At 40.0% G+C, this 27,334-nt stretch overlaps 1 protein-coding gene across 1 annotated transcript in view; it reads left to right on the top strand.

Annotated features, from left to right (window-relative positions):
- The window catches only part of NOX4 (NADPH oxidase 4), a 108,691-nt gene extending 95,338 nt beyond the window's left edge, over window positions 1–13,353 (top strand). Inside the window, exons 14-18 of the mRNA XM_066177407.1 lie at window positions 343–462; window positions 3,903–4,011; window positions 4,568–4,636; window positions 6,703–6,803; window positions 11,820–13,353. Coding sequence (XP_066033504.1) covers window positions 343–462; window positions 3,903–4,011; window positions 4,568–4,636; window positions 6,703–6,803; window positions 11,820–11,940 — 520 coding nt within the window. The 3' untranslated portion in view covers window positions 11,941–13,353. The remainder of the gene's footprint in view (window positions 1–342; window positions 463–3,902; window positions 4,012–4,567; window positions 4,637–6,702; window positions 6,804–11,819) is intronic.
- Window positions 13,354–27,334: the final 13,981 nt, after the last annotated feature.

Genomic DNA, 27,334 nt, shown 5'->3' with positions numbered 1-27,334 from the left:
CACCAAGTCATTGTTTCTAGTACAGCCCTTTCTTTGCCCTCTAACACCAGACAAAATAGGAAGCTATAATTTAGTCACCTCCACTTGTTCAATTGAAAAATAGCCTGTCTAATCATGGAACATGCCAAGAGATTTTAGATAACAGTTTTTCTTACCACCTGTACATTCATTTCTGTCTACATAAAGTTTTCCAGGAAAAATATTTTCACATTCTGCATCCCAAGACTAATAAAAAATTTATAACAAATTGTTTGTAGGGTTTTAATTCCAGCTTGTTTCTCTTTACCTTTGTCTGATCTTAACAGTTTCCTCTAAAAACGTGCTTTTTTGCTCTTTATGCAGACTGTATGTAGATGGACCTTTTGGAAGTCCCTTTGAGGAATCCCTGAACTACGAGGTCAGCCTCTGCGTGGCTGGAGGTATTGGGGTTACACCATTTGCATCTGTGCTCAACACACTGCTGTAAGTGAGTTTAAGCCTTTAAAGCCATTTTGCCCCAGTTTACAGCAACAGTGCATGTCAGAAAGGCTTTGAGGGTCTTAGAAAACTTCCACTGGCATAAGTGAATGATTCCTTGAAAAGATGTAGACGACTGGGATGTCCCTAAATAGCATAAATCCTCTCATACCAGCTGTAAACCAAAGAGTTGTGGCAGAGATGTGCCAGAGATGCGCCTGAACTGGGATGGCTTCACCAGCCTTTGTATCCTGCCACCAACCAAGCCTCTGATTAATCCAGTCAGAGCCCTTCAGCAAGATTTGTTTCCCGAGTCCCAGCTTAGATGAGGCTGCTTACTGTAACAGTTTCTTGGGAGTCAGACAATTGTGACAATCCTTCTGCTGGAAATGCAGGATCAACTCTCCTGGTTTGACTTTTTAAATGTCTAAGTTTGAGATTTTAATAGAAGGGGATCAATCTGAATTGAGGTAGCATGCAGATGTTTAACCCCATTTGAAAAGTTTAAATTTTAGGTATGCATTTTTCTATTTTTCCCTTCTTGTTTCTCTCTCTATTTTTAAATTTCATTTTAATGTAATGTCTTTGATATTCTATGAAGATTTAACTTTTCATCTCTTGTTTTTCTGTCACATTGACAGCATGGTTCCCACTAAATCCTATGCTGTGTAAAATAGGCTTCCTTTTATGATTGCTATTGGTTTTATTTTTTATTTGCTAGAGTTACTGGTTAAGGTCTACAGTCACAGGTTGAACACCCCTGTTTCAAAGGCCCAGTATAAACAGTCAGACAAAGCAGCAAACCTTCCCTGAGAGGCTGAGAGGCTAACTGGCTTTGGGAAAGCTTTACAATGCACAATTAAAGCATTTCTTGCAAGATGAACATGCCAATGGTCAGCTCTAACTTCAAAGTGAAGTTGAAGTGTGGAATTTAGATGCTGTACACATTCTTCTGTCCTTAGCCTGGGCTGGACCTGACAGTGCCAAGTACTACTGAAAGTTATTAGCCTTGTGTGTCTCATAGTGCTGCAGCCCCCAAACACCATCTTGGGCTCCCTCATTTTCTTTTCTTGAGAGCATATGGATCACCCTCTCAAAACCAGGGTACATTTTTGCTGTAAGCTTGGGGCTCAGGTGGATAAAATGACTGTTTTCCTTGTGATGGATTATCCCTGACAGTGTTTAGCAAAAAATGTCATAGAACACAAAGACGGGCCAGCAGCAGGTAATTAGATGTTTTCGTCTCCCAGTGTGTTATCCAAGGCAGTAGGAATTTGCACAGACACTGCAAGAAAATGGTAGTGTCCAAAGGATTTTGCAATGTCCATTTACGTGCATAGAGCCATAAATTGACTTCCAAGGAGCTAATTCCATAACCTGCCTTTGTAGCCACTCTTGCCCTTGTGCACTGTACAATACACAAAGGAATCATTCTGGGAAAAAGTAACAGTCTTAGTCTGCTTCCCTACTCAGTATTTAAACATCAACAAGGCACTGGTTTAGTGGTTGATCTGCCTGTGTCTTTGCCCTGGCTTGGAAGCAGATTTTGGCAGGTATGAGCATGCAAACTGCCTGATGGTGCCAGCGCTGCAGAGCACACAGGCCAGTCCTGTTGTGTCAAGGACACGCGAGTCTAGGAAAGATCCAAAGCTTGTTCTTGAAATCTTGTTTCCTGCTCTGTTGTTTTCCTGTTGTATGTACATAATTTGATTCATGCCCCTGCCCTTCCCTCCATTTAGCTGTTGAACCCTGTGCCCTGTTTCAAGAAATTGTAATGTACTTTTGAGAAAGCTAGAGGCTTTTATGCACAAGAGTCTGTAAATAATGACTGTTATGGGCAGTGTAGCACAGAAATAGACAAGAAATGTTACATACACATGCTTATAATGGGGGATTGCACCTCTCCTGCACAATATATCCTGCTGGATAGATCCAGGCATATGTGTCTGGCTCTTTTAAATATATGCTAGACTTGTTTTGATGAAGTATTGCAGTCCAGCCTCTTTGTCCATCTGCAGTGTTTTTTCACTGAGAGTGGTGTTTTGTTACTGAACTGGGGCATTTCAATACAGAATGCCTTCCATTTTTCTCTTCTTTTATCCCTTTTTATTGTGAAAGACACCTATTTTCCTTGCTACTGTTTATAGTTCTCTTGTCAAATCTGACCAGACTGTGACCCTTCCTAAGTGCTTGTCTTAGTCTTGGCAGTCAGAAAGAGATGGAGGAAATCGTGTTTGGAAAGTCAGCAATTAACAAATAAAAAAACTGAAAATCAGAACTTGAAGGACACTGTACTCCCCAGTCTGAACACTTTTTTTACTCTCTCCGGAGAGTTTGCATGAAAGGTGAGTTTTCAGTTCTACATGCCGCTGAGGTGCTGCTGATGTCTCCATCCTTGCTCCTCAGGGGAGGGGTATGGGGAGAAAAGACACTGGTTGGAGCCATCACTTGCATAGATCTATTAACCCTATATCCTTGCTGGATATGCCAGCAACTCTAGAGCTTGGAATAAGGTACAGTGGGTATGGTGAGATTTATCATGAAATTTTTTGACCAGGCTTGGCTCCTAGGATTGGCACTTTAAGTGAACAGGCTATGGCCTTCTCTATTTGAAAATCATTCAAGGAGAAAAAGGAGGAAACTATGCACTGACCATTTCAATGACCAGAACAACAAAAAATGTGTTGGCTAACTAAGAAAATTCTTCCTGAATATTTGTGCTTTATTTGAACTCAGTATTCATCACGATATTTTTATTTCTATTTTCTTTCCCAGTTCATTCAAATCCTTCCTATGTACTTATTTGTGTTTTAATTGAATTAGAAATCTGACACCAGAGTCCTGTTTTTCTAAATGCAGTGCCAGAATCTGCCATGGCTGCATTTTATCCACCAGCATTTTCTGAGGTCTGTAATATATCACACAGCTCTGTAACACAATGGAACTCTGATTTGATTTGGTCTTTGTGATTTTGCTACAGTATTAATTACAATCAAGCAGAGCCTTTCACATAGAAAGGCAGAATTAAGTCCTGACATTATTGCATTTGTCAATATTTTCCACTTACGGGCCTCTTTATAGACCTAATAAAGCATTGACATAATACACTTGAACTTAGAATGTCTCCTTTGCTTTGAAATAAAAGTTTGATGATGATACGTGAACCCATATTTGCTGCCAAAGTCATCTGTATAGCTGACAATTTCCCAGTGTGGAAGCAGTGTCTATGGTGGCTGTTAGTTCTGTGCTAGATATTTAATATTCTCAGGATAATCCAAATAGGCCGTGTTGGTCAATTCAGTGTCTGATGTATCACAGCTTGGAGAGCAACTTAGCAATTAGCTTCTAAAGGAGATTCATGTTTCCATTAATAAATACAAAGCATCCTAATTAATGTTTCCTTTTTAAATTTTAATTTTTAACTACCCACACATTTTGATTTCAAGGGATGGCTGGAAATGCTACAAGCTCAGAAGACTCTACTTCATTTGGGTGTGCAGGGACATTGAGTCTTTCCGCTGGTTTGCAGATCTGCTGTGTATGTTGCATAACAAGGTAATGGGTGTTGTTTGGAGGGATCCTGACAACTTAAATGCAGGGTAAGCCCATACCTCACACCTGGCATTCTGTAGAGAATGGCAGCCTTGCTCAAAAGGAGTGAGCTCCAGAAGTATCTTGGGCTGCCTGATCCAGGCTTCATGTATTCTTGGAGTTGCACAAACCAGTTTGAGTTTGTGCACCAATGTTTCATTGCAGTGTTGCCATGTTCCAGTAGCCTGGACACTTACCTGTGTCCAGACTAATTTATGAGATGGAAGAAGCAGCACGTGCAGTCTGGGAAGCCTTGAGTGGCCTTTAGTCATTTGGCTAGTAGGCAGATTGAGAGGGGAGTGGGATTTACAATTTGAAGTGTATTTTAAGACCCATGTAGCTTCCTAAAATAGTATTTTTTATGCAGCATGATGTGCTATGCAAGCACATCCCCTTCATTAAAAAGCTTACTTCATTGATGCTGAAACCCATGTCCCTCAGCATAGTAGGCACAAGTGGCTTCACACTTACATTAAGAAAAAGAATATTATTTCATTAGCTTTTTTTATCATCCTCCCAGCTTTGGCAGGAGAATCGGCCAGACTATATAAATATCCAGCTGTACCTCAGTCAAACAGATGGAATACAGGTATGTGGCCAAATGTTGTTTGTAAACGAAACTAGACCTTGGAGTAATAGGCAATGCAAACTGTCAGTCAAAGGCAGAAGGGGATTACTGCAGCTGGTAAAAACAGGAGTTGAGGCCATAAACTCGGGTGTCTGATTCATTAAAAGAGCAAGAGAGCCAGTTCATCCCCACAGAGAGTCAAGTGCAGTACCCTTAACTTGATTAGGTATGGGCAGAAATCCATATCTTCCTTTCTCTGGGAACAAGGTCCTTCCAGGCCAGGCCACAGACCAGACAGTTGGCCGTGTTTGATGGGAAATCTGCATTGTTTCTGGGCTAAGAACCAAACCAGAATAGTTTTAGGAACTTGCAAGCTCAAATATTCTTTTCCCATATATATTTTGAAAGATACCAGCTATTTTTAAAAGCTTTTTATTTCATTATCTCATATGTAAGGTAGAAAGGTAGAAATTTCTTGATGTGTGAGACTGGAAATTACACTGAACTGTCAATTGACATGTATTGCCAATGCTGAGGCTGGGCTAATTCCCTAACTCTTAGCATCTCCTGTAACTATTTATGCTTGCAATCTTCATTTTACATTATTTAGCACACAAGCCTAGGTATAAGTCTTTGCTGTGCCATGTCAGGAAGCTTTCCATTGACTACAAGGGGCACAGAGCCAAGCCTAACAATTACTGCAAAACATGAAATGCAGTGAAAAACCATGCCCAAAGGATTTTGATTTGTCTGCTATCAGGTGGAGGTAGCATAACATTCACAGCTCTGGTAGGAGCACAATCCTGTAGTTTAAATGATGTGATAGCTAGAGTAGTTATGACCATGACAAATGTGTTTTGTCAACATATGTTGATGGAAATGGAGTGCTTGAAAATGCCTAATTGATGAACCTGGTATGTAATTGTTAGGTTAAAATGAAAACCTGAAGCAGGACTACAATGCAATGAGATAGGAAAAGTGAAATAATAGTCAATTCAAGGGGAGTTTTCTGATACTATATACAGTATACCAATAGTGCATAGTGATACTAATTAGGCAGCTGCTGAATTTATTTAAGTCAGCTTTTTGGTTGAAGTCCTTCTTTAAAGTCACTTTTTTTGTGCCTTTTGAACAAAACCACCATGAAGCAAAATGCTGCTCACGGTTGCTCAAGGAGTGAAGTCTCTATGGCCTTACAGGTGGTGTGTTCACTGATGTTAGTCCAAAGTGCTGACTGCTGCCAAAATTCAGGCAGTTGCACTTCACGTTCCCTTTGTGAGAAGCCCTTGTGCCTGTGTGGTAAGAGCCCACCCTGCAGCAAGTGCCTCTTGTCTATAAAAGCCCAAAGGAGGCTGAGTTGGCCAGGGCTGTGTTTGCACTGGTGTAAGCAATGTTTCAGGTTGTTCAACAAGGGAGGGTATGTGGGAGCCTAGATAATGTGTAATTCTCTGCCTCTTGCTGTTGAGTTAGGACAGCAAATCCAGGGTTGTGCCCTGCAATGGGAGGGTATTTCACCTTATCAAAATGCTGGTGAGTTAGCATTCTGGAATGGAGTGGGTTCCATCTAGGGAGCAGTTTTGGCTTCTTTCTGCTGTTACAGCAGCTCAATACAGCTGGCAAACTACTCTCAGGGAGAAAAGTAAGATTTCCCTTGTTACTTTTTCAGACCTAGTCATCTTAGTAGTGACTTGTACAAAGATTTAATAAAAAGACTTCAGTCAGAAATATGATTTTTGCTTCAGCAGCATTTCTTTCAGCTTAGCATCAAATGCCAGTGTGGGAATGAATAATAGGAGGATGGTTATTGTTTTATGGCTTAAGTAAATTGGTTTAAAAGTAATGTGGAAATTAATGATCAGCTGCATGAGGGACAATGTATAATGAACACCAAGGAGAGCTATTGAAAAGGTACTAAGCAGAGGTATTGATGCATAAAATGTCTGCAGTTCTCATCACAACTGTTTGGTTCTTGTGCTCAGGTTTTACACCTCAGCACTCTGACAAATCAGCCAATAGCAGAAATGGGAGCCCTGGGTGATATGAGGCAATTTGCAAATCAGGCAGAATGAAATTTTTGTTTCTTGCAGAAAATAATTGGTGAAAAATATCAAGCTTTAAACTCCAGGCTTTTGATTGGACGACCCCGGTGGAAACTCCTGTTTGATGACATAGCAAAATGCAATAGGAGGTAAGTGCTTGTCCGCTTGAAGGATGCCACAGCTCCATGGCTGGGCATATCTGTTTCTAGGTATCTTTGTATAAAAATATTTCTGGGATTTATCTCTGAGAGAGATAGCCAATACAAACTGAAACACTTTTTCTTTTTTTTTTTTTTCTTTTTTTTTTTTTTTTTTACACTCAAAGCAGTTCAGCTTTTCATGCAGCTGAGATGTTCAGTGGCTCAGAAAATAAAAGTAGCAGATTTCCATCTCACTGCACAGAGATTACATATATTCTTGTCTGTGGCAATGTCTTGCTTTCAACATATGCTGGTTTTTTATATGAAGTTACATTTCTAAAAATTGTTGATTCATGATTTGTAACGCTAGTTTACAAACAGAATTCACAAGGAAGAATTTGAATTACCTGTATTGTTTTTATTCAGAAGGTTTATCATCTTTGGGTATTTCTAGCTATTTTTTATTCTCTGTTAAAACCTGGCAATGCATTTCCACTGTACTAGGAAAGCATATTATGGTCTGAAACAAGACAAGTGTAAACTGGAGAAGGCAGGCATATGGAATGTCTTTGTCCAGGTCCAACTTTGTTGAGTATTTTGCCCACCACTGACAGTTTATTGCCTCAAAAGCTGATCTGGAAGAAGGGACTGTGTGAATCTTCCCTAATCCACTCTTAGCAAAGTCAGTGGTGTGGGAGCAAACCCCCCTGAATAGCTGTTGATAGCAATCTGGATGCATCAGGTTGAGAGGTGCTCTGCAGAACTTTCCCTCAAGAACTTTTTGCCCTCTCTTGCACTTGAAAAGTGAAATGCTTGTTGAAAGAAGAGGTTTGTTGACTCTGCTCTTTTGAGGCTAGATATAACTAGGGGACACTGAGCTCTGACTCTTGAGAAATACTGAGTGCCAAAGGTATCACTGTGGGTAGTGTGAGCTGCTGACAATACTTGTCTTGGATACAGGTCATAGAGGATATTGTGAGCAGGATACTCCAAAGGCTACTATGTCTCTAGTAGAATTTTCACACTTAGAGAAGTGGTTTAGGGCAAAGAACCAGGGAAAAGAAAGGGAAATAGAGAGTTCAGAGAATCAAACTGACTCTCTGGGCTCAAAGATCTTTGCTTAGTGGAGTGTTGACCTTTAATGCTCCATTCTCAAATCTTTGTTTAAATATGTGAGTGCAGTTTTAAAAGATTAAAATGATGAGGTTCCTACCACTTCCTTCCAACGACGTAAGAGCACATAATATAGATGAAGCCACTACTAGCTGTAGTAGTAGTAGTATTAGTAGTAGTCATACTTGATTTTTCTTTTTTGTTTTCCATTGCATTACTCCTAGTTAGACTTTAAGTATTGTTTCCTCTGCATTTTCACATCAGGTCTTTAAATTTGGCCACCATTTTCCAGCAAGATGTCTTTAATACCTAAATAATGTTCTGACTCTTTTGATTACCTTGCTAAGATGTAGGCTTTGTCACTCTTTGTCATCTCTTTATCAAGATTTATATAGGTCTGTACCTATAGATGTAGTTCACTTGTAATGATGCACAATAGGGGAGCTTTTGACAACCTCAGCTGTCCTGCAGAAATTTACCTTTTGTAGGTGATTATTCTCTGTATTTCCATGGATGAGATTGAAACTTCAGTTTTTCCCTCTAGCCCAATTTCCAGGTCTGCTGCTAGCTTTATTTCAGGTCTTATTCCTCTGTAACTTTCCACCTAAGTGTCCCTGCTGCTATACAGAGGCCAAAAAAACCAAACTAAAGCAAAACAGGTCAATCAAGTTGTTTTCAACATCTGGTGCCAGTGTTCAGACTTTCACATTTGCAGTCATCCCCTTGGGCTTGTTTATGGGCAGCCATGATATTTTCCAGTTTTTATCTTGTGATTTTAGGAAAAGCTGCATATAAATAAACAGGCAGCTGGCAAAGCTCTCACTGTGTAGCCGTCTGATTGCTGTGTGCTTTGTGAATTGTTGCTGTTGTTGCTGTTTGGGTCCCAAATAAGCAAAGGGCATTTGTAAGTGTCTGAGCTTTGCCAGACCTTCAGAGCATGACATGGGACAACCCAACAACCCAGCATCAGGTTCCTGATCTCTCTCTCTTTTTTCTTTTTCTTTTTTTTTTTTTTTTTTTTTTTTGGAAAGAGGAGCAGATGTATGCCATCTGCTGTTCATAGTTCATATTGCACCTGCAGACCCAGCAATCTGAATTGGAACAGTTACATAATAAATTACTGGTCTTTCTCTTTCATGCTTTTTGTGGAGGAATAGAGTAACAGCCTTGTTCCTGTCCAGGTGTGTCCTGGATGAAAAGCTTGCACCATGCTCAGTTTGCTTAGGTCAAATGGACATGCTTTTTTGCAGGTAGAGAACGACCTAGAAAAAGACATGAATACCTGTAGGAGAAAAAACCATGGAGCACCATGATACATTTCTCATGTGCTCTCAAGGAGAAACCTCTCTCTAGGAACAAATATGGGATTTAAAACAGGAACATTTCAAGTCCTGACTCTGTCCTCTCAAAGTAGCAAAGTATTTAGTTTCTCTCTAAACTCCTGCTGTTCATAAAACGGATGTAAGATTATGTGCTGACCTACTCGCCCCATAGAAACACTGAGGAATTACTTGCTTAGTGCTCTGAATGAGTCAATTCTATATTGAAGTTTATAGTTATTACAAAGAATGGCCTATAACATAGTTTCCTTCACTGTAAACATGTTAATGGTATTAATGAAGATTTTCAGACATAGGACTACACAGCTGCCTGTTTTCATCTAAGCCACAAAGTGAGCCTTTGACCCAAACAAGTGATAGATAACCAGTTAATGCCCATCAGCTCAGGGCAGTAATATGTAGTAGCTTTCCTCAGCCACCTTTCTGTTTGTGTTCCAGCAGCCAGGCAGGAGCTGGGCAAGGCATGGGGGAGGTATCTGCAGTCAGGGACACAGGGGAAGAAGGTAGATGGTGTGTGAAGGGGTGTCGAGACTAGATGCTGATGGTGGGTATCCCAGGAAGGCAGTCTGAGAGCCTGTGGCTCACTGAACAGAACAGAGACTCAGCTGGGTTTCAGGAGACTTTAGCCATGGGTCTCTTGTGTGACTTCAGTCAAGTCATTTAACCTTCCTATGATTATGATTACTAGCTAAAAATTCTGTATATCATGGAAAGATGTTGCTGGGATGGGAGTACATTGGCAGTATGTGCTGCTTAGATGTGTATTTACTTTGTTGGCTGTTTATATGTAATGAAAGGGAGAGGGGCAGCTGAGCTCTTTGGGGTTTATTTTGTCAGTTCACTGTACTAATTAGGCTAAAGAAAAAGAAAAAAACAAAAAACAACCCAAACCCAACAACAACATTAATTCTTTCAATTAAATACACAGTAGAAGACAGAGTCCTGCTGGCAGCTCATGAATCCTTTTTCTCCAGTGAGCATAGATTAGAGGGAGTTCAGAGTTTGCAAGTGCTGAGGAATCTTATTTAAGAGTAACAAGAAACAGTTCTCTCATTATTGCAGCAAATTCAGCCAGTAGCACAACACTTATTGCCATTAAAAGGAGTACTGCCAGAACAAGAAAGCTTCATAGATAAACATAAGGGTGAGAAAAGTATGACTTATGACTTTGCCATGGATGGACATGAGAGGTGATGTCATTGAAGGCAATTAAAATCCATGTTGGAAGGTGCCTGCGTGAGAGCACCACTGCAGTTACCTGCATAACTTTGTGATGATTTTTGATATTTGAGTGCTCAGTTGTACCTTGCCAGTATTGCTGTGCACTGGTGCAGCGTGCACTGGCATGCTATTCCAGCAGCTGCCTGACACCTGACATGTACATGTGTGCACCAAAGATTTCTTCTTATATTAGTTCCCTCCTCTCATCCAACACATGCACAGGGAGCTTTAAACTGAGTTTGATTATCTTTGCATGTGTTAAAATGTTTTATATTAAATAGTTACTGGATAAAATACCAAAATAGTCCTGGAAGCAGAGCCCAGAACCCAAATCTCCAGCCCCTTGGTGAGTGCTGTAGATGGCAAGAGTTAGAACCATGTTCCCTCTTGTGTGCTTTCTTCTTCATCCTTGTAAATCTTAAAGATCTTTTTCTATAGTGGCACAATTTCAGCAGGAAGAGGATGCCTTTTTTTTTTATTCATGATACAGAAAAGGCAGCGCTGCATTGTCTTGCTCTGCTTCCTTTCTCTCCCCACATCTTAAAAAAAAAGGAGATAGTGAATATTGTGAATGGCTTAGTCCTGCTGTGGTGGATGTCCTATGTTCTTATGTTGGCTATGGTTCTGAGCCCTCAAATGTTGTATGAATGTGAGTCTGACTTAGAGTCTATTTTTAGGGTGATCAGAGAGCAAAGAGCTGTTGTCAGTAGAGTGGTATGAAAAAGTCAGGTTAACTAAAAAACCTGGGCCAAGATCTCTGGCTGATGAACAAGGATCATACTCTGTGTTTGATTTTTTGTAAGATTTCCCAATGTAGATGTTGAAGGAAAAACTGCATGCTAATGTGAAAGTAAAGCAGTAAAATTATTCTGTTGCTGCCAGAAATAATCATGGGTTAGTAGTGCTCTGTTTTCATTAGTGTAACAAATCACTGTTAGTGACTAGATACGCTTGTGTAATTCATGAGTTACACTAAGGAAATCTTTACAGTGAGACATATTATTAACAAAAAAGCAATTAATCATGGAAAACAAAAGAGTAGAAAATAGTAATATTTCATCATTTGGTATCTTGAGACTAAGATGAAGCACTTCTTCCTTAGAGTTTTCTTAGTCAGATAAATAATAAGGTTTGTTGTAGGGAAACTTGGGAGAGATTTTGTGGCTTCAGTAAAACTAACTGCATCATCTAGTGAACTGTTCTCACCTTAAAATCTATATGTAGGTGGCTTATGTATAATACCATGAGATAAGGATCCACTTCTGTCTGTTATTGGAAATTACTGTTTATTCACAATGTCATAACTTCCCTTCCTTTTTTTTTTTTTTTTTTTTTTTTTTTTTCCCCACAGGAAGACCATTGGAGTTTTCTGCTGTGGACCAAACAAAATCTCTAAGATACTTCATAAACTGAGCAACAGCAGCAATTCTTATGGGACAAGGTTTGAGTACAATAAAGAATCCTTCAGCTGAAAGTCTGTTGGAGCAAGACTCTTTAGAAGATAAAAGTGCAATTTTTTGTTTGTACAACGTAAAAGTTCAGCTGTGGTTTAAACAGACAGAAATGTACCAAAGAATAGCACAAATGTTTTTATTTATGATTATTTAAGACTAATGGATGCAGCAGTATACCAACAAATAATCAGTGCTTTTACTCAAATGTGCTCACACAATATTTGTGGTGGGGGTGATTCTTTGGATTTGTTTGTTTATCAAACAAATAGCTGGGGAGAGACACAATTGCTTTAAAAGCTGATGGAAGAAGAATCTGTGGAATGTTTGAACTTCTTCCACTTGATCAGTAAATGAAACTCTAGGTTCATCCAAGTGACAAAACATAGTGTATTACCAAGACTCTTGCTTTTGTTGGTATACAACTCTTATGGCTTTGGGGTTAAAATACTCCATATTAAAGATTTTATTATACATTGCAGAAATGGGATTCTGTGTTTAAAATAGAGAGTGTTACTCTTGCTACTCTACTTCTGTAATGAAGTTAACCTAAGGAAAAACTGGCACAATTGTGTAGCACCAGTGGGCAGCCTCTGCTGTGATGTTAGTCACAGTATTTTGGCAAGCACACATCTGTACGTGGAGAACTCTGTATCTTGCATCAATTCAGTATTCAGTGAGTCTGCAAAATAATTATCATTTATGCAGCTGTAATCATGGAGTAAGAAAGGCAATGAACAGGAGCAGACAGAACCTGAAGTTTTACTATACCACAAACTCAACACGGAAGGTGCACTCACTCTGCACTGTCATGACCTGAATGTCAAATACTTCAAGCTTTGAGATGCTCTGGCTGATTATTTTACAACAAAGCAGGTTGAAATTCATATTTAGAGGTCCCAGAGTATGTTTGGTTTACTGTGATCCATTGAGTATGTTGCCTTGAGCCACCCTTGTTTGCCCTAGTGCCACTGAAAGCAGAATGAGACCTACAGCTGAGTAAGAACAAATCCCTCAGCCCTTTGCTTCCTTGGATGATATGTGCAGATGGAAATCTTACAGGAGCTGTAGTGTGCTTTCAGTTTGTTCCGTAGAGGATGATCTCAAACCATCCCATTTTTAAGCTCTCCTTTCCTTCTCCTCCCCTCAGCTGTTTTCTACCTGTAATTGCCATGGGAGAGCTAAAGATTGAAACTGGTGCTTCATATTTTTTGGTTCTGAGGAGCACCTTTTTTTCTCCATCCAAATAGCCAATCCAACTTCCTTTATTCCTTCTTTTCTCCCTTTTCCTTACTTTGCTGAGATGAGGGCATTTATACAGGAATCAGACACTTCGCTGGCATAAATAGGCACCACTCTAGTGTCTCTTAATAGAGCAGCATCACTTTACTGTGGTGAAAACCTTCCCCTTGATCCCTAGCAGAAGCCTGGGAGCAGTACAGTGTAGTTTTTGCAGCACACACAGGCAGAGGCTGGCTTGGCAACCCTTCTGCCTGTGGTTCACCTGTATTTAGAGAGGTGCATTTGATTTCATTTACATCTTTCCAATGAATACCTTTTATTATTTTAGTGGGAAAGGCACTAAATTTCTGCTCAGGGCACAGACTCTGTACAGGAATCTGCAAGTATCCATGTGAGTGTTCAGAGAGAAGCATTTTTCTAGTAGGTGGTGTATTGGCATACTGTATGTATAACTAGTGAGAATGAGTTTGGTCTTTGCCTTGGCAGCTTCTGCTCAGGAGTTGCACTTGGTGAGCAACAGGGTGGAGATGCATCAGTGAAGCCACATGGGAATGTGTTCCTCAGTGTCCAGACTTGGCACCGAACTCTTTACCTCTGGCTCTGCCTAATTTGAAATCCAGGGAGGAAGGGAAGAACCAGAGATAGGCGAATTCCTAGTGATGAAAATTCTCGAAGTAGCCCAGATGAGAGAAGCCAAAATAGAACTGCAGTGTGAGATGGGAGCCTGCATTACAGCTACTGATTTTAATTTTTTTCTCTTTGAGGCTGAAAGGACCATTATTTTCCTACTGGATCTCATTCATCCATCACTGTAAAACTGGAGGTGTGCAGCAAAGGATTAGATTCTTTTTAATCAGTAAGATTTATTTCTAATACTGCCTGCATAGATTTTATAATAAAATGTTGGCAAAATGTATAGGTGCTGGATATTGTCGGTCCTGCATACTTTTTTTGTTTTCTGGCTGTTTAAAGGATGATTGAAATCATGCCTGCATCTGTTACCCACAACTAGAAAGTGATCTTCTCCTCTAGTTTCAGGATCTAATATCTCATGCTTTTAAAATACAGCTTAGAGTCATCTAATCACTATGTTGTTTGTGGTTTTACATCTCCTCTGACAGGTATCAGCTCCATTATCATATATTGAGCAGCTAGTTTTGCAGTTAGCTCTGTGCTAAAGCAGATTATGCTTTCTGGCTCAGCTTCTGTATGGGTAACACTTTATAATTAAAATAGTAATACTAGTACTGTGCTCTTATTCTGCATTGTTGCAGGAGCTGATGCTGTTTGTAGGCATGTTAAACACATGTTGTTACATTAAGCAGTGGTGTCACAGCAAGATCAAAGCAGATCCAGCTGTCCTCTTTCTCTCTTTGTGCTGTATCTGACTCAGCTGACCCACTTGTAAAACAAGCTCTGGACTGTCTGCCTTTCTGGAGTGTTTTGAGGCTTAATTAATGTTTTGGGATCCCTTTGGTGCACAAGCAGTGGAAAGATCTGTCTAATAGCTATGCAAATGTGCTTGTGTTTTATTTAGGGTAAACCTTTCTGTTGCTGATTTCAGTAATTTCTAGACCAGGTGAGGAAGAGTTTGGGGGAAGTCTAAAACCTTCAGTTGCTTTTTTCCTTTTTCTTGAGCTATGCTTCTGTAAGAGAGGCAAAAGGTTTAAGGTTTGTTGAGCGATTGACTGTGACTTGGCTTTAGGAGTGGCAGATATTATGATAAACACAATCTTTCTACAGGCTATGTTGTCATTGCTCTTTGTGAGTGTGTGTCCAGCTTGCAAAACAGTGTCAAGTCCTCTTTTAAATTCCATTGCTTTTATATCTAAAGCCAAGTGTATGTAAAAATATAACTCAGTGCCAGAAAACTAAGTGGAGGTTGACAGCACTCAATTCCATATTTGCAGATCAACTGGATTTACGTAATTGAGCATCACTTTGCACTTTAAACTGTGTCCTGTGAGTCTGTTATAAGTGTCCTGCTGGCAGGGGAAGGACCCCATCCTGTATTATCCCAGTTTTTGCTCAGTCTTTCACAAAGCTGCAAGTCTCTCAGTGTTTGTTCAGCAGGATCTTTGTGTTTTTATTCATCAGGATTGTCTCAGGACTCTCTTTTTTTAGACCAGGAATGTTTCCATACCATGATGAAAACCAATCCCTTTCCCTGGAACAAGAATCCAGCCCCTGTGCAGCAGTGTGGGACTCATGGCTTTATACAGCTAACAGCAGGATTAATCGGATGTACCCAAGGCCTACTCCCATGTCACTGAGATTACTTGTGTGAGTAAATGTCCACTGCCACAACAAAGAACAGCAGAGATGAGCCCTGATGTTGCGTGGGAAGGCCTGGTGGGGACTGACCTTCATCACTGAAGTCTGAAGTCTGTCCCTCCACAATAATTATTCCAGCCCTGTGTTTGGAGCAGCACTTCCCTGTTTCAGTATGTGGTACTGCTACTAGCATGGGAGTTCTTCCTTGTCTTATTTCTCCTCTTCTAGCCTCTAGCACATAGGTGGCAAAGAGGTTTGAAGCTGGCTGAGAGAGGGCAGATAATGCATTAAGTAGCAGACCAGCTGTGTTGGGAACAGTAATTCACCTGTAACAGCCTAACAAAGCAGAGAAGTAATGGTTTAGTAGGTCTTAGAGAAGAGCAGCCTCTACTCAACATTTAATGCACCAGGTTACAGTTTCAAACCACAAGAAATGGCTTAGGGGAAGCAGACATGAGGCTAAAGAGTCATTGCCTATAGGAGTTCAAGGACCATAAGTCAGAGAAGAGGCATAGTTATTAAAATGCAATGTTTACTTTTTTGAAAAATAAAAGGGTTTCTAGGGAGATAAATTTTCACTTCAGCCTGGCAATCATTTCATAAACACACCAGCTGGATATAAGGTGGATCTGTTCTTCTCTGGATTATGCATCCAATTTTTCTGCCGATTTTCCATCCCTCACGATTTCAACCAGTTTTTATTGTTTTAGCCAAGAGGATTTAACAAGAAGGTTTAATCAAAATGCCACTGGTGCCTGTGTTGAGCTGAGGTTTTCAGCTATGAATGTACATTTTTCATGGGTATATATATATATGTAGTATATAGCTGATGACTCAACTGTGAACTGTGATTTGGGATTGCATTGTTTCTGCTGCTGGTGTATTTCATTAAGGCCACTACAGTGATGACTGGCAAAATGTATGGAGCTGAAATGAGGCTCTTCATTCCCATAAAGAGCCTGGTATTTCAGTGCCTGTACTAAGCATAGTAAATTCTAGTGTCTTGGTTTGGGAAGACAGGTGTCTGCCAGGTAAAAGCTGGAGTTTCCTTTGGAATGGAGAGTGTAAATCTCCCCCCCCCCCCCTTTTTTTTTTTTTTTCCAATTATAAGTTTACAATCAGAGGCTCTTAGGCAAAGATTTGGGAAATAGGAATAGCAGTTCTATACTAGTATGTATTACAAAGCAAACCAAAAAAAAAAAAAAAAAAAAAACAAAAAAAAAAACCCAAACAACTACAGCATTAATAACAAATGAAAACAGTACCAAGAACCTTGAGGGCTTTGTTTCACAAAACCCAGGGCAGTTTGATTTTGGTGCCCCTGCAGAATCCTCAGAGCACCAAGCTGAAACAGTGGAAAAGTCCTGGGCTGGTAGCTGGGATGGCAGGGTGTCCCGGCAGGCAGGGGCAGGATGTCCCAGCAGCGCAGGGGGTGCAGGGTCACGCTGTAGCAAGAGGAGCAGCGCCGAAGAAGCCGAAGGCGAGGCAGGGCCGGCCCAGCTCCCGCAGGTGACAGAGAAAACTCAGGGTTCAGGCTGAACCGGTGATAGAGTAGATTCTCCATGACTGGATTCCTTTGGCCACAGTGAAGCTCCTCTACCCAGCAACAACCCAGCTGTTCTCTCTCCCTGAACGCCAAAAAAAAGAACAGCCCACAGCCCGCAGCTGCCTCAAGCTCTGACTTTTACCTACATTATCTCCCCCTTCCAACTTTGTCCACCTCTTTGTTTCGGTTAAGTACTCTCAAGTATCCAACACTTGGTCTCCTTGGTAACTTATGGGGAAAAAATTCTTTAGAGAAAGAAGGAACAAACCTAACCCCCAACACCTAGAAACTGAAATTTCCTTTGTAGGCACAGTAGATTATTTAGCATCTTTTAAAGTTAAAAACCCTGACTCCTCTGCTCGACTGACATGTATAGTGAAAGCTCTGATACAAAGGTTTTGAGCAACAAATGCTTCTCCTTAAAGGACAGTGGATCCTCAGGGTTTTCTATGCCTGAAGTGTGATATTCTCTAGAGGGATCCTATTTGTAAGAGACAGGTGCTAAATCTGTACTAAGAGCAGTGGGTCTGTCCCATTAGTACATGGGCACAGAGAAAAAGCTGGAAAAAGCCACGTGTCCCAGGTGTTGATTGCTTCTTAACAGAGCCCTTGGATGAGAGGGAAGGATGATCCTGAAGCTCCAGGTAAAGTGCTGTCAACAGAGCAACCCAAGGAGGGCAGGAGAGGGTGATGAATGCTGACAATAAACAGGGTAAAATATTTTGTACCTGGGAGCCAAGAGAAGGGAGGAGACATTCTTCTTAGCTTCTCAATATTAGAAATTAAAAGTAAACCCCATTTTCTAGATGTGGATACAGAGTCTCCCTGGGGGTTGAGAGCTAATGTATGCAAATACATTGTATTTCCATGCACAACTCAGTGCTAAAGCCCAGAAGAAAACTAGTATATTTTAGCAAACACCCTGGAAATAAGCAATTCCTTTGAAATAAAACCTTTGCTCTTTCAAGTTAACCTACTTCTAAAAAATGTCTACTTCTATTCTGCAGCTGTGGAATTGGGAAATAGCTTTACCCGTAAACTCCTTTTCACCAAAATACTGGAGTGTAGAGTTCTCTGTGTCAGCTGTAAGAAGCTTTGACAGTTTGATAAATAAATTTTGTTTGTTGCTGCTGACCCTAGGAAAGGACAGCCTTGAGGATGAGAAGCAGTGTTACATAAATGTCTAGTGTACATAGCAACACTGAGCAGGGAGATGCTGCTGCATCGCTTTTGGTGCACCAGTCACTCATTAAAATTCTGTCATTACAAGGTCATGTTGCTCATCTCATACTCTGCAACCCTGGGGAAGAAATTTGGATGAGAGGTGGGGGAGGAAAAGCGAAAACTTCCTCCTTTTGCTGTAACCAAGAATATATTCATCAACAGCAGGGCACATGTTTTGATTTCAGAAGAGCATGCCATTTCCTTTTCAGGGATAGCGGGTTCCCTCCTGTGCTGTGTCATGGTGTTTGCATGTTAGAAGTGTAACACAGTGATAGCGGGTTGCTTCCGAATTGAATAAATAACGCCTCTGAGCTTTTGCTTCTCCCTTGAATAGTCTGAGAGAAATGCAAAATAGCAGAAATCACGTAGAGTGGACTGTGTCCCAAGCTGCACTCGGCACAGCCTGGTTAGGAATGCTGCACAACAGCTCTGCAAGCTGCTAGGAGGAGGCAAGGCTGAGGTTGTGGGTTTGATCCCCAGATGGACCATTCAATTAAATGATGATCCTTGTGGGTCCTTTCCAGCTCAGACTATTCTGTGATTTTGTGTAACTGTTTTAAGGAGACCATATCAGTGATACGTGATCCACAGTTAGAAGCAGGTCAGGTCACCATACTGGCTGTCACATCTCTGAACCACCATGAGTCTGAGCCAGTCCTAGGTATGCTTTGGCAAAGGGATAGTCAGGGGCTCTTGGACTGAGTCTGCAGGGTGAAAGGTGTTTTAGACAGAACTGGGTGAGCCTCCTGTGTGCACTTTCAAACCTGGAGCTCAGAGCTGTCATACCTGAGGGTGAATTGTGTAGACAATGAGCTGGTCTGACCTTTGGCTACAGTCAGAATTCTGTGGTTACCTGAAGGTATGGACACACCCTATTTCTCTAGCTTCATAGAAGCATGTTGTTCAGGGACAGGGAAGCAAGTGATGTTATGAACCTCATTAGGTGTTAGATGCTTGAAAGCATGTACTGTTTAGAACAGGTGAGGATGGTGAATGCCAGCTTCCAGCCACAACTGAATATACCCTGCCCATTTTTCCAGTTGTGTTCCTGAGGAATAAATGGCAAAACCTCTGCAGAGAAGACACAAGTTCTGCATTTTTCTTATGTTGTATCAGAGCAACATAATTAACTGTTAAAAATATTTGCCATGAATGTGAAGATTACTTATGACATTATTCTTTTTGACTGTTTAAGCCCTAGTAACAGTTTGATACACAGTTTTGGACAAAAACGTAATGCCCAAAGCTTAAAAATGAGACTGAGCTGGAACTTGGCAAGGGATCTCCACCTGATAGTGAAATATCTGTTGGAGATGGATGCATTTGTATTTAATTCACCTTGGTCTGCTCCATCACTGTGGAAGATTAGAGGGAGCTGAGCTTTCAGATCCACTCTTTCTCTCTGCATATAACCTTTGCCTTCATCTACAGGTGTGTTTAAACCTTTGGATCACTGGATACATCATTACCCATGCATCACATAGTCCTCCTTTTGTGCTCTTCCTCCCTCCATAACACAAATTGTATTAGGAGGCTTTTCCCACTCTTTGTTTCCCATAACTCAGGAAAATGCCATTTTGGGGAATGCAGAAAGCCTCAATTTAAATCACAGCATACACCAGCCTGTACAATAATGCTCCTGGTGTGTGCAATCCAATGGGACTCTTGTAGTCTCTTTGATTAGCTTCAGGGAAATGAGGGATGCAGCATCCCAATGCTGGAGATGCTTCTGGCAATCAGAGGAGGGGCAATGCAATGAGGGCAGCTATGTAGAAAATGGGAAAACTCATAAGAGCAAAGATTACATCATCTTCTGAAGAGAATTGGGGATTTGGTTTTGTTAAGTCAGATCTCATGTGGCTACCATTGAAATTAAGTCACGTTTCCGCTTTCACATGTAGGCTTTTCAGGACACTGGACGGTGATGAAAAGGGTTTCTTTTTTCAATTACATTTGCTATTTCCATACAGCCCCTACTTTATCAGCTGCATATAATTTCCTTCTTTCACTGATTAAATATTTCCTTGCCTGGTTTCTTTGCTTCTGGGAGCTTGAGAGCTCATTGTTTATAATAGGAAAGAAGAAGTATTGTGCTGTTAAGCAGACAACTCCAAACACATATGTTCTGCTCTGCATCATTGAGAGGGAGACTCTGATGCTGCTGTGAGTGCAGAAGGACAGAGCTTTCACTGAGATTCAGATGTGACCAAGACCCTCTTCCAGGCTTCATTTATTGATGAAGCTCTGGGCTTATTGATTAGCTTTTTCTGAAACAGGTACCCTTAGTCCAGATGTGCCAGGTTGTCAAATCCTTACTCCCACTGAGCTTTTGTCTCTCTGTGTTCCTTCTGATCATTTGCAGGAGCAAATTTGATGAAACACGTTTGGGTAAGAAATGGTTCTTTTGGTCTCTGGTCATTGAGAAGAAAAGTCATAATTGGGGTATCTTCCCTCAAACTGATGTGCAGAAAAGTATTTTGAATGGCCCAGCTATATTAGTTCTATAATATGTATATGGGCAGCTTCTTTCAAGACTTATGATTTTACACTTTTAATGTAAATCTAGTTTCCTTTTCATAACCAACCAACCAAAAATATCTGAAACATCTTTTTTATGTTGAAAGTGCTCATATGTCCAAAATACGTCTGTTTTAGAAGAATTCTTCCAAGATGCTTAGAAGAAGAGTCGAAACTAGCTCAAAAAACCTCACATTTTCTAATAGCAAAGCATTCTTCATTTTTTTTGTTTGGAATTTATTTTCTTTCCAGTCTTCATTAGTGAAAAAGTACAGTTCAAACTAAGCAATAGTACCACAGTCTGAGCTTCAGCAAAAAAGCAAGGCATCTCTCTAATGTCTACACTGTCATGTGAACTTTCCAGGCAATGTCTGTAGCAGATCTAGACTTGGGTTGCTGTGAGGAAGAAGACATGATCCATTTTTGTCTTACTTTGGGTAATTATTTTGGACTCAAAAGCCATGTGAGAGATTGATGTGGTAAACAAACAGGAGCTGGAGCCACTGGCACAAGTGTGAGTATGCTGAAAAGATCTTAGACTTTTATCCCACTAGTCAAATTAATTAAAATCCAGTCTCAGGATGGAAGATGTAGGCCACAGAGGAAATTCTATCAATCCCTAAAATTTGGAAAAAGCAGTAAACTAAGATCAGCTTTCCAGTTTTTCTTTTCAAAAATGAGCCCTGAAGTAGTTATTTACAGTTAACATGTACAATGTGGTTGAAAAATTCATGTCTTGTCTTTTCTGTAGCTGCGGGTCTTAATTTTTTCACTTCTGACCCCATTATTCTCTCACTCTTCCTTGTCCCAAAAGGAAAGGACCAGAAAATTCTTCCTGAATTTCAAGTTCTGTAATTATACATCTTTTCCACTAGAGGTGAAATAAAAATAATTTATTAAAAAGGAAGGCGACATTTACTTTTTATATCTCTGTACAATGTGCAAGATAACCATTTTGGAAAGTATTCACATAAATGTCCACAATTTTGAGTACCCAATGTTCTTTTCAGAGGTGCCTGTTTATATTAATGTAATTTCAATCTGTTCTTACGTTTTTATAGATCAGGATGTGGTACAATTCTTTGAAGAGAAATGTCTGCTTAGTTTCCAACTGGAACAGAAAGCAAAATTTGGCCCTGAACTTTCATTTGTAAGTTTTTCACCCAAGGTTGACTTTAAGAAAAAGAATAGTACTTAGTGGCTTCATGTCTATAACAAGTCATACTCTTGCTGTATGAAACAGCCCATTTTGCAGCTTCACCTTGCTGCCCCCCAGCACAACAGAGGAACTTTGTTTCACTGACTGGAAGGACTTAAATATGTCACTGTTGTACCTGCATGCCTCATAAACCTTCTAAGAGTAAGCAATAAGCTTTCTGAGTCTGTTAGTTCCACTAAAATGAAGGAAAATTTTTACCAGTTGTCTATATAATAAGGCAGAACTAGAAAACTGATCATTAAAAAGCCCTGGGTTGTTATTTTCCTATTTCCTATTTTCCTATTTTTCAGGGTTGATTTATTCTCCTCTTTTTTTATGAGTCATGTGCAGAACTCTTTTCCCATAGAGTTCCTTTCTTACATAGTGTTGTGAGGGTAGATGAAATCCATTGGTGAAAAGTAGGATTCAGACAGGGCTTTTGAGCTTTATCCCATGTTCTTACAGAGTTCTCCTACAAACCAGTCACTCTGTGTAGAATGTTCAGAGTAACATGAAGAATTCAAATTCACTGAGATTTTTATACCCAACTGCATTAGATCTCTTTCTAAAATCCTGTTGTCTTTTTGCCTACCAGTAAAATGGGGACAGCCACACCAGAAAGGAGTTTTGATTTGCCTGGAAAATAGTCCTTCATTTTAAATTTGTTTAGTTAAAATACAAAATCCTGATTGCAGTATGGAAAGGAGGCTTCTTGCCCAAAATACTCGTTTGAATTAGCCATTTTATCTTAATGGCACTCCTGACAACTAAAGTATTTGGCTGCTGAGTTCTTTTGCTGTTCAGATGTTACTTTTACATTCTGTTATATTAGCAGATCATCTTAATGTGATTTTATGTCTCTTATTGTATTTGACAAAGCACCATATGTTTATAAACCATGTAATTATTGCACTGTACTCTAAAGGTATTTACTTTACAGGAAGCTTCATGACTTTGGAATAAACAACCATTCCAAGACTGAGCAAAACATGGTTGAGTTGCTGTTTGTGACCTGATTTCAATTAATGACATACTGCCTTCATCATGGAAGCATTGTGTGTGTGCATGTGTGCGTGTGTATTACTGCTGGTAGGGGAGGCTGGGATTTCACTCCTTAGCAGAGGCTCTGATGCTTTTTGTGGTGCCCTAAACTTGCTGAAACATCCCCACAGCTTTCACAGATATGCTGCAGGAGACCCGGGATCCTCTGGCATGACAGCAGGAAGCAGGATATCCAAAGTACCAGAATTGTACTTGGCATCCTTGTTTAGTCACCCAGAGTAACTTTCTGCCTTAGAACATGAGGCACATGCTTACTCCATTATGTATCTGTGGCTGTGAGACCACCTCAGAAGCAGAATACATTATCTCATCCTTGTCTTCACACTGGAATTTAGAAGAATGTCACTCCACTACACTCTGTCTTTGTTTAGAGCACAGTGGAAGGAAAAAGGAGCATCTGCCTCATTCTGACCCATCAAAATCAGTGATGGGCGAAGTTCCTTCCCGTATCAGAAGCGAGTAGAAATCCTCCCCACCTGTACCTGGCATTGAAATGTGTTCTGGGCATTTGCTTTAGTCTGCTTGCTCTGGTGAGGTATTTCACAGCGTGCTCAGACCATGCTGCTTTTGATAGATAATAATGAGAGCTGCTAGTTTATGATGATCTTCAAGGCACTGCTGATTCTACAGCAAAGCTGCAACAACTGGTTTAAAACTCATAATTCACTTCCCAGTGGTGTGTTTAGGGGTGTGTTGGGTGTACTAAGGCACCCACTTCCTGCAAGATGTTGAATGTTCGGGGGACTGTCCACCTAATCATTTCTGCATTTGGCAGGGTTGTGGGTTTTTATAGGAAAACTGCACACCAAACATAGATTAATACAAGTATGCAGACTTCCCTGAGATTTTTCAGAATTGTTAAGAGTTCTGAGTAATTTATTTCTAAGAAGTAAAGGTATGTAGTTAAACTGCATATATATTGATCTCAGAGTTGTATTTTTTATTTTCTCACTACAGAGTGGTATTGATACAATGATGGGAAAAGGTACCATCCCTCCAGAATAAGGAGTTTAACAGCAGCGAGATAAAAGATAAAACAGCAAACGCCTGTATGTTTCTTCTCATTTATTTTTAGTTGTTAAATTAATATAAGGAAAGCTAACAGCTGCAATTCAGAGAAGTTCCTGATCTGTGCAACTGCAAAAGTTGTTTATTTAAACTATATGCAGGGTCAGTGGCAGGCAGAACAGTGTTATCAGAGGAAAAGATTTATATCTTCAAAAATTAAGATGGTGTTTTTCATTAAGAGGAATGTCCTTTCCCACTCACCTTCCCCACGCCAAGTAATGAGGTTTGGAAAAATGTGTTTTGGCTCTTGAGCTTTGATTTTCTGTCTGATATTTGGAGAGTTTTTATGGGAGACTATATTTCACAAATGCATTTGATCAAGAGAGAAATCTCAGTGCTCATGCAAGAAGATGATGGAAAGGGGAATGCAAATTTTTTTTTTTTTTTTTTTTTTACAAAACCTGGCTGAAAATGCTGGTGCAAATAATAAACTCTCTATACAGTGGACCACAAAGAAAGTATTACAGTCTGCTTTTTTTCCTGATGGAACAGAAAAACTGCTTCTTTCTCCCCAATTCAACACTATGTGGGCATCATGGACCATGACAAATTCTTAATAATGAGGTGAGCAGAAGGATGGGCAATAGTAGGCAAAGACTGCTCACAGTAACCTGTTAGCTTTTCTAGAGAGAAAATGAGCAATGGTGGACTCAGTAGCAGAGGTCTGCCTGACCTGGGCACCAACCTCACTCGAACCTAAGTTATTTAATGGACCAAATCTCCTGAAGTAAATGTACACCCTTCTCACATTTGTCAGTGGGCAGATGTGAAAACCTTTGAAGACTCTCCAGGGAGATCTGATGCACCTGATTTGGATTTTTGCTTTCCAGGATACAAAATCATTTCAAAAGTGATTTTTCCCCTCCATTGGTGTTACAGGGAACATATTAATTTATTTGGAGAAACAGCATGATATGGGCTGTAAGTGTGGGTATTGGTTAGATATGAACTGGGTCCTCTATCCAAAATTGTCTTAGCTGAAGAACTATTTGAAAAAACTATTTGAACATTTGAAAAATTAAAACCACCTGAGGAGTACACACAGGTGATTCCTCACCTGTTCCTGATTCTAATACTGGAGAAAAAGGAATAAGTACCCCCTTGCTGGTCCCAGGAGACTCTGAAAGCTGGGGAGCAGCTGTGCGATCCAGTCACAGCCTTGTTCACAGCAGGAAACCGATGCTTTGCCTTAAATGTGCCCTAAAGCACATTACCGGCATGAGGATGTTATAGGAGGGCTGAAGAGTGGCGCATGGGAGTTGTTTGTAATCAATGAAGCAACTTGGGTTGTTTCTCCTGAAAACCTATCATCATTTTTTATGACTCCAAATATGCATTTCTCATCTGTTTTCCAACTCCTCCCAGATTTAAATCCTTTCGATTTAATGGCTCTATAATTTATCGTTTATCTTTCTTGTTAGGACATGCATAAGCATTAGACTGACCTTAATAACAGTGTGCTTTCTAATCTGAAATTGTGCATTCATCACTGATGGTCTGAGTAACCAGCAGCTTTTCTTCCTCCCTAGAACTATTTTCTGGTTTAGCTGAAATTTTGCTAGGCCACAGTTTCTGATCTCTCTATAGATTAATTTTGCAAACAGGCCTTCCTGTAACTTTTTCCAGTCATATGTCTTCTTGTAGGGTAATGTCTCCTTAATTAGGATGACTGCAGAGATTTCCCAATCTGTCATCTGTGCCCAGACTGCTAAACACAATTTCTGAAGTGACAGCCTCTCTGCAGACATCCCTGTTGGGTGCTCTAGAGTGCCATGGCTCTTAGGATGAGACAAAAGGCCACCACTTTTAAGACCTTGTGTCTAGACTTTTGGATTAAAGCATATTTGTTTCACTGAAAGGGAAGAGTCTTTCTGACTAGATGTGAGCTGATTTTCTGAAGTAGCAGTGAGGAAGACAGAAAAGCCTGATTTTTATTTCTGCTCTCAAATGAGGGTTGTTAAGACTCTGATTCTCCCTGAATATTAATAGAAGGTTGATGCTTTGAAAGTCAGCTCTCTGGATTAAATAATTGAGACCACAGAATTAAAAGACTAAAATTAATTTTAAAGTAGCATCTCAAGTCCATGATGGTGTAAAAGAGGATTTGCAGCCTAAGTTCTCTAGTGCTCACTGGTATTAACTGGCAGGATGAAATTTAAAACAAAGTGGTGCTGTTCTGACTTGAGAAATCTTACATTCACTTGATTTTGTTATAAATGACTGTAACATCATCCAGGTGAGAGGGGAGCTGGAAAAAGTCCTTATAGTGCCTGTCTACAAACATATGCACACATGTTGCACTACTTTTACTGTTATAGTACATGTATAGTTAATTCAGTATTTGTATTTTTGCTATGAGTATATGTATTTTGCAATCAGCCAATGACTGTAGTAGCTCTGTTACTCTGGGATGTGTGTGGTGCTTCAAGTTAAAATTAAAAAAAAAATCACGTTTTCTCATAGTTGCAGCATTAAGTATTTCTGTATACAAATACTGTCATTTTGATAATTTGGTATTTTTCAAGCCATTTAACCATGTGTATATTTCATGCAGGTCATCTGACAATATAATCAGTCCATAGTAAATTTAGCAGAGCACTACCTTGCCAATCTCCCATACATTTATGAGAAAGTGGTCCAGGCCTTCAAGTTTTTAAAACACCTTCCTGATGCATTCAGCTCTGTGACAAAATAGCCAGCATTTTTTTAATGTTATTGCCTTTGCATGAAGGGGTCATATGCAAAGAACTTAAGCTTTTAGCACTTCTTCCAGAAATATATTTTCTTCTGCAGTATGTATAGACTATTTATTTGTAATAGGTTTCAGAAAGGAATGAAGGGGAGTAAAGATATTAACGTAGTAGAAAATTTCTTGTCATTAGTTGCTGGTGGGGAAAAACAGAACCTGATTACAAGGAAAGGTGTATTGGTATGCAAGGCAAAGAAAGGAAAGCCTTGTCCATGGCTCTGCTCTAAGAGTTAAGAGGCTCTGCACACTACTCTATTTATATTTCTGGCATTGTTGTCAAAAGTGCTTGGGAAGATGTACACCAGTTTGAAAATGTAGCACATTGAAATGGTTGTGATTAAGTTTTCCAAGAAACCAGAAGCACTTTAACATTGTTTTGGTTACAGAAAAATGTGTGAAAATTTTTCGACAATATGCAACTGACCTGAAAATACCTTATTTGCTTATTATTGCCTGAGAATGTTTCTTTTACTTGAAAACAGTGAAGATAGGCAGGGGGGTTTTTTTATACACCCAAGTTCCTTTAAAATCTGTG

Source organism: Chamaea fasciata, unplaced genomic scaffold (genome assembly GCF_029207755.1).
Source record: "Chamaea fasciata isolate MVZ Bird 193981 ecotype frontalis unplaced genomic scaffold, bChaFas1.0.hap1 SCAF_2, whole genome shotgun sequence".
Taxonomy (NCBI): domain Eukaryota; kingdom Metazoa; phylum Chordata; class Aves; order Passeriformes; family Sylviidae; genus Chamaea; species Chamaea fasciata.
The sequence above is the reverse complement of the archived record's forward strand: the minus strand, read 5'-3'. Positions and strand labels throughout refer to the sequence as shown.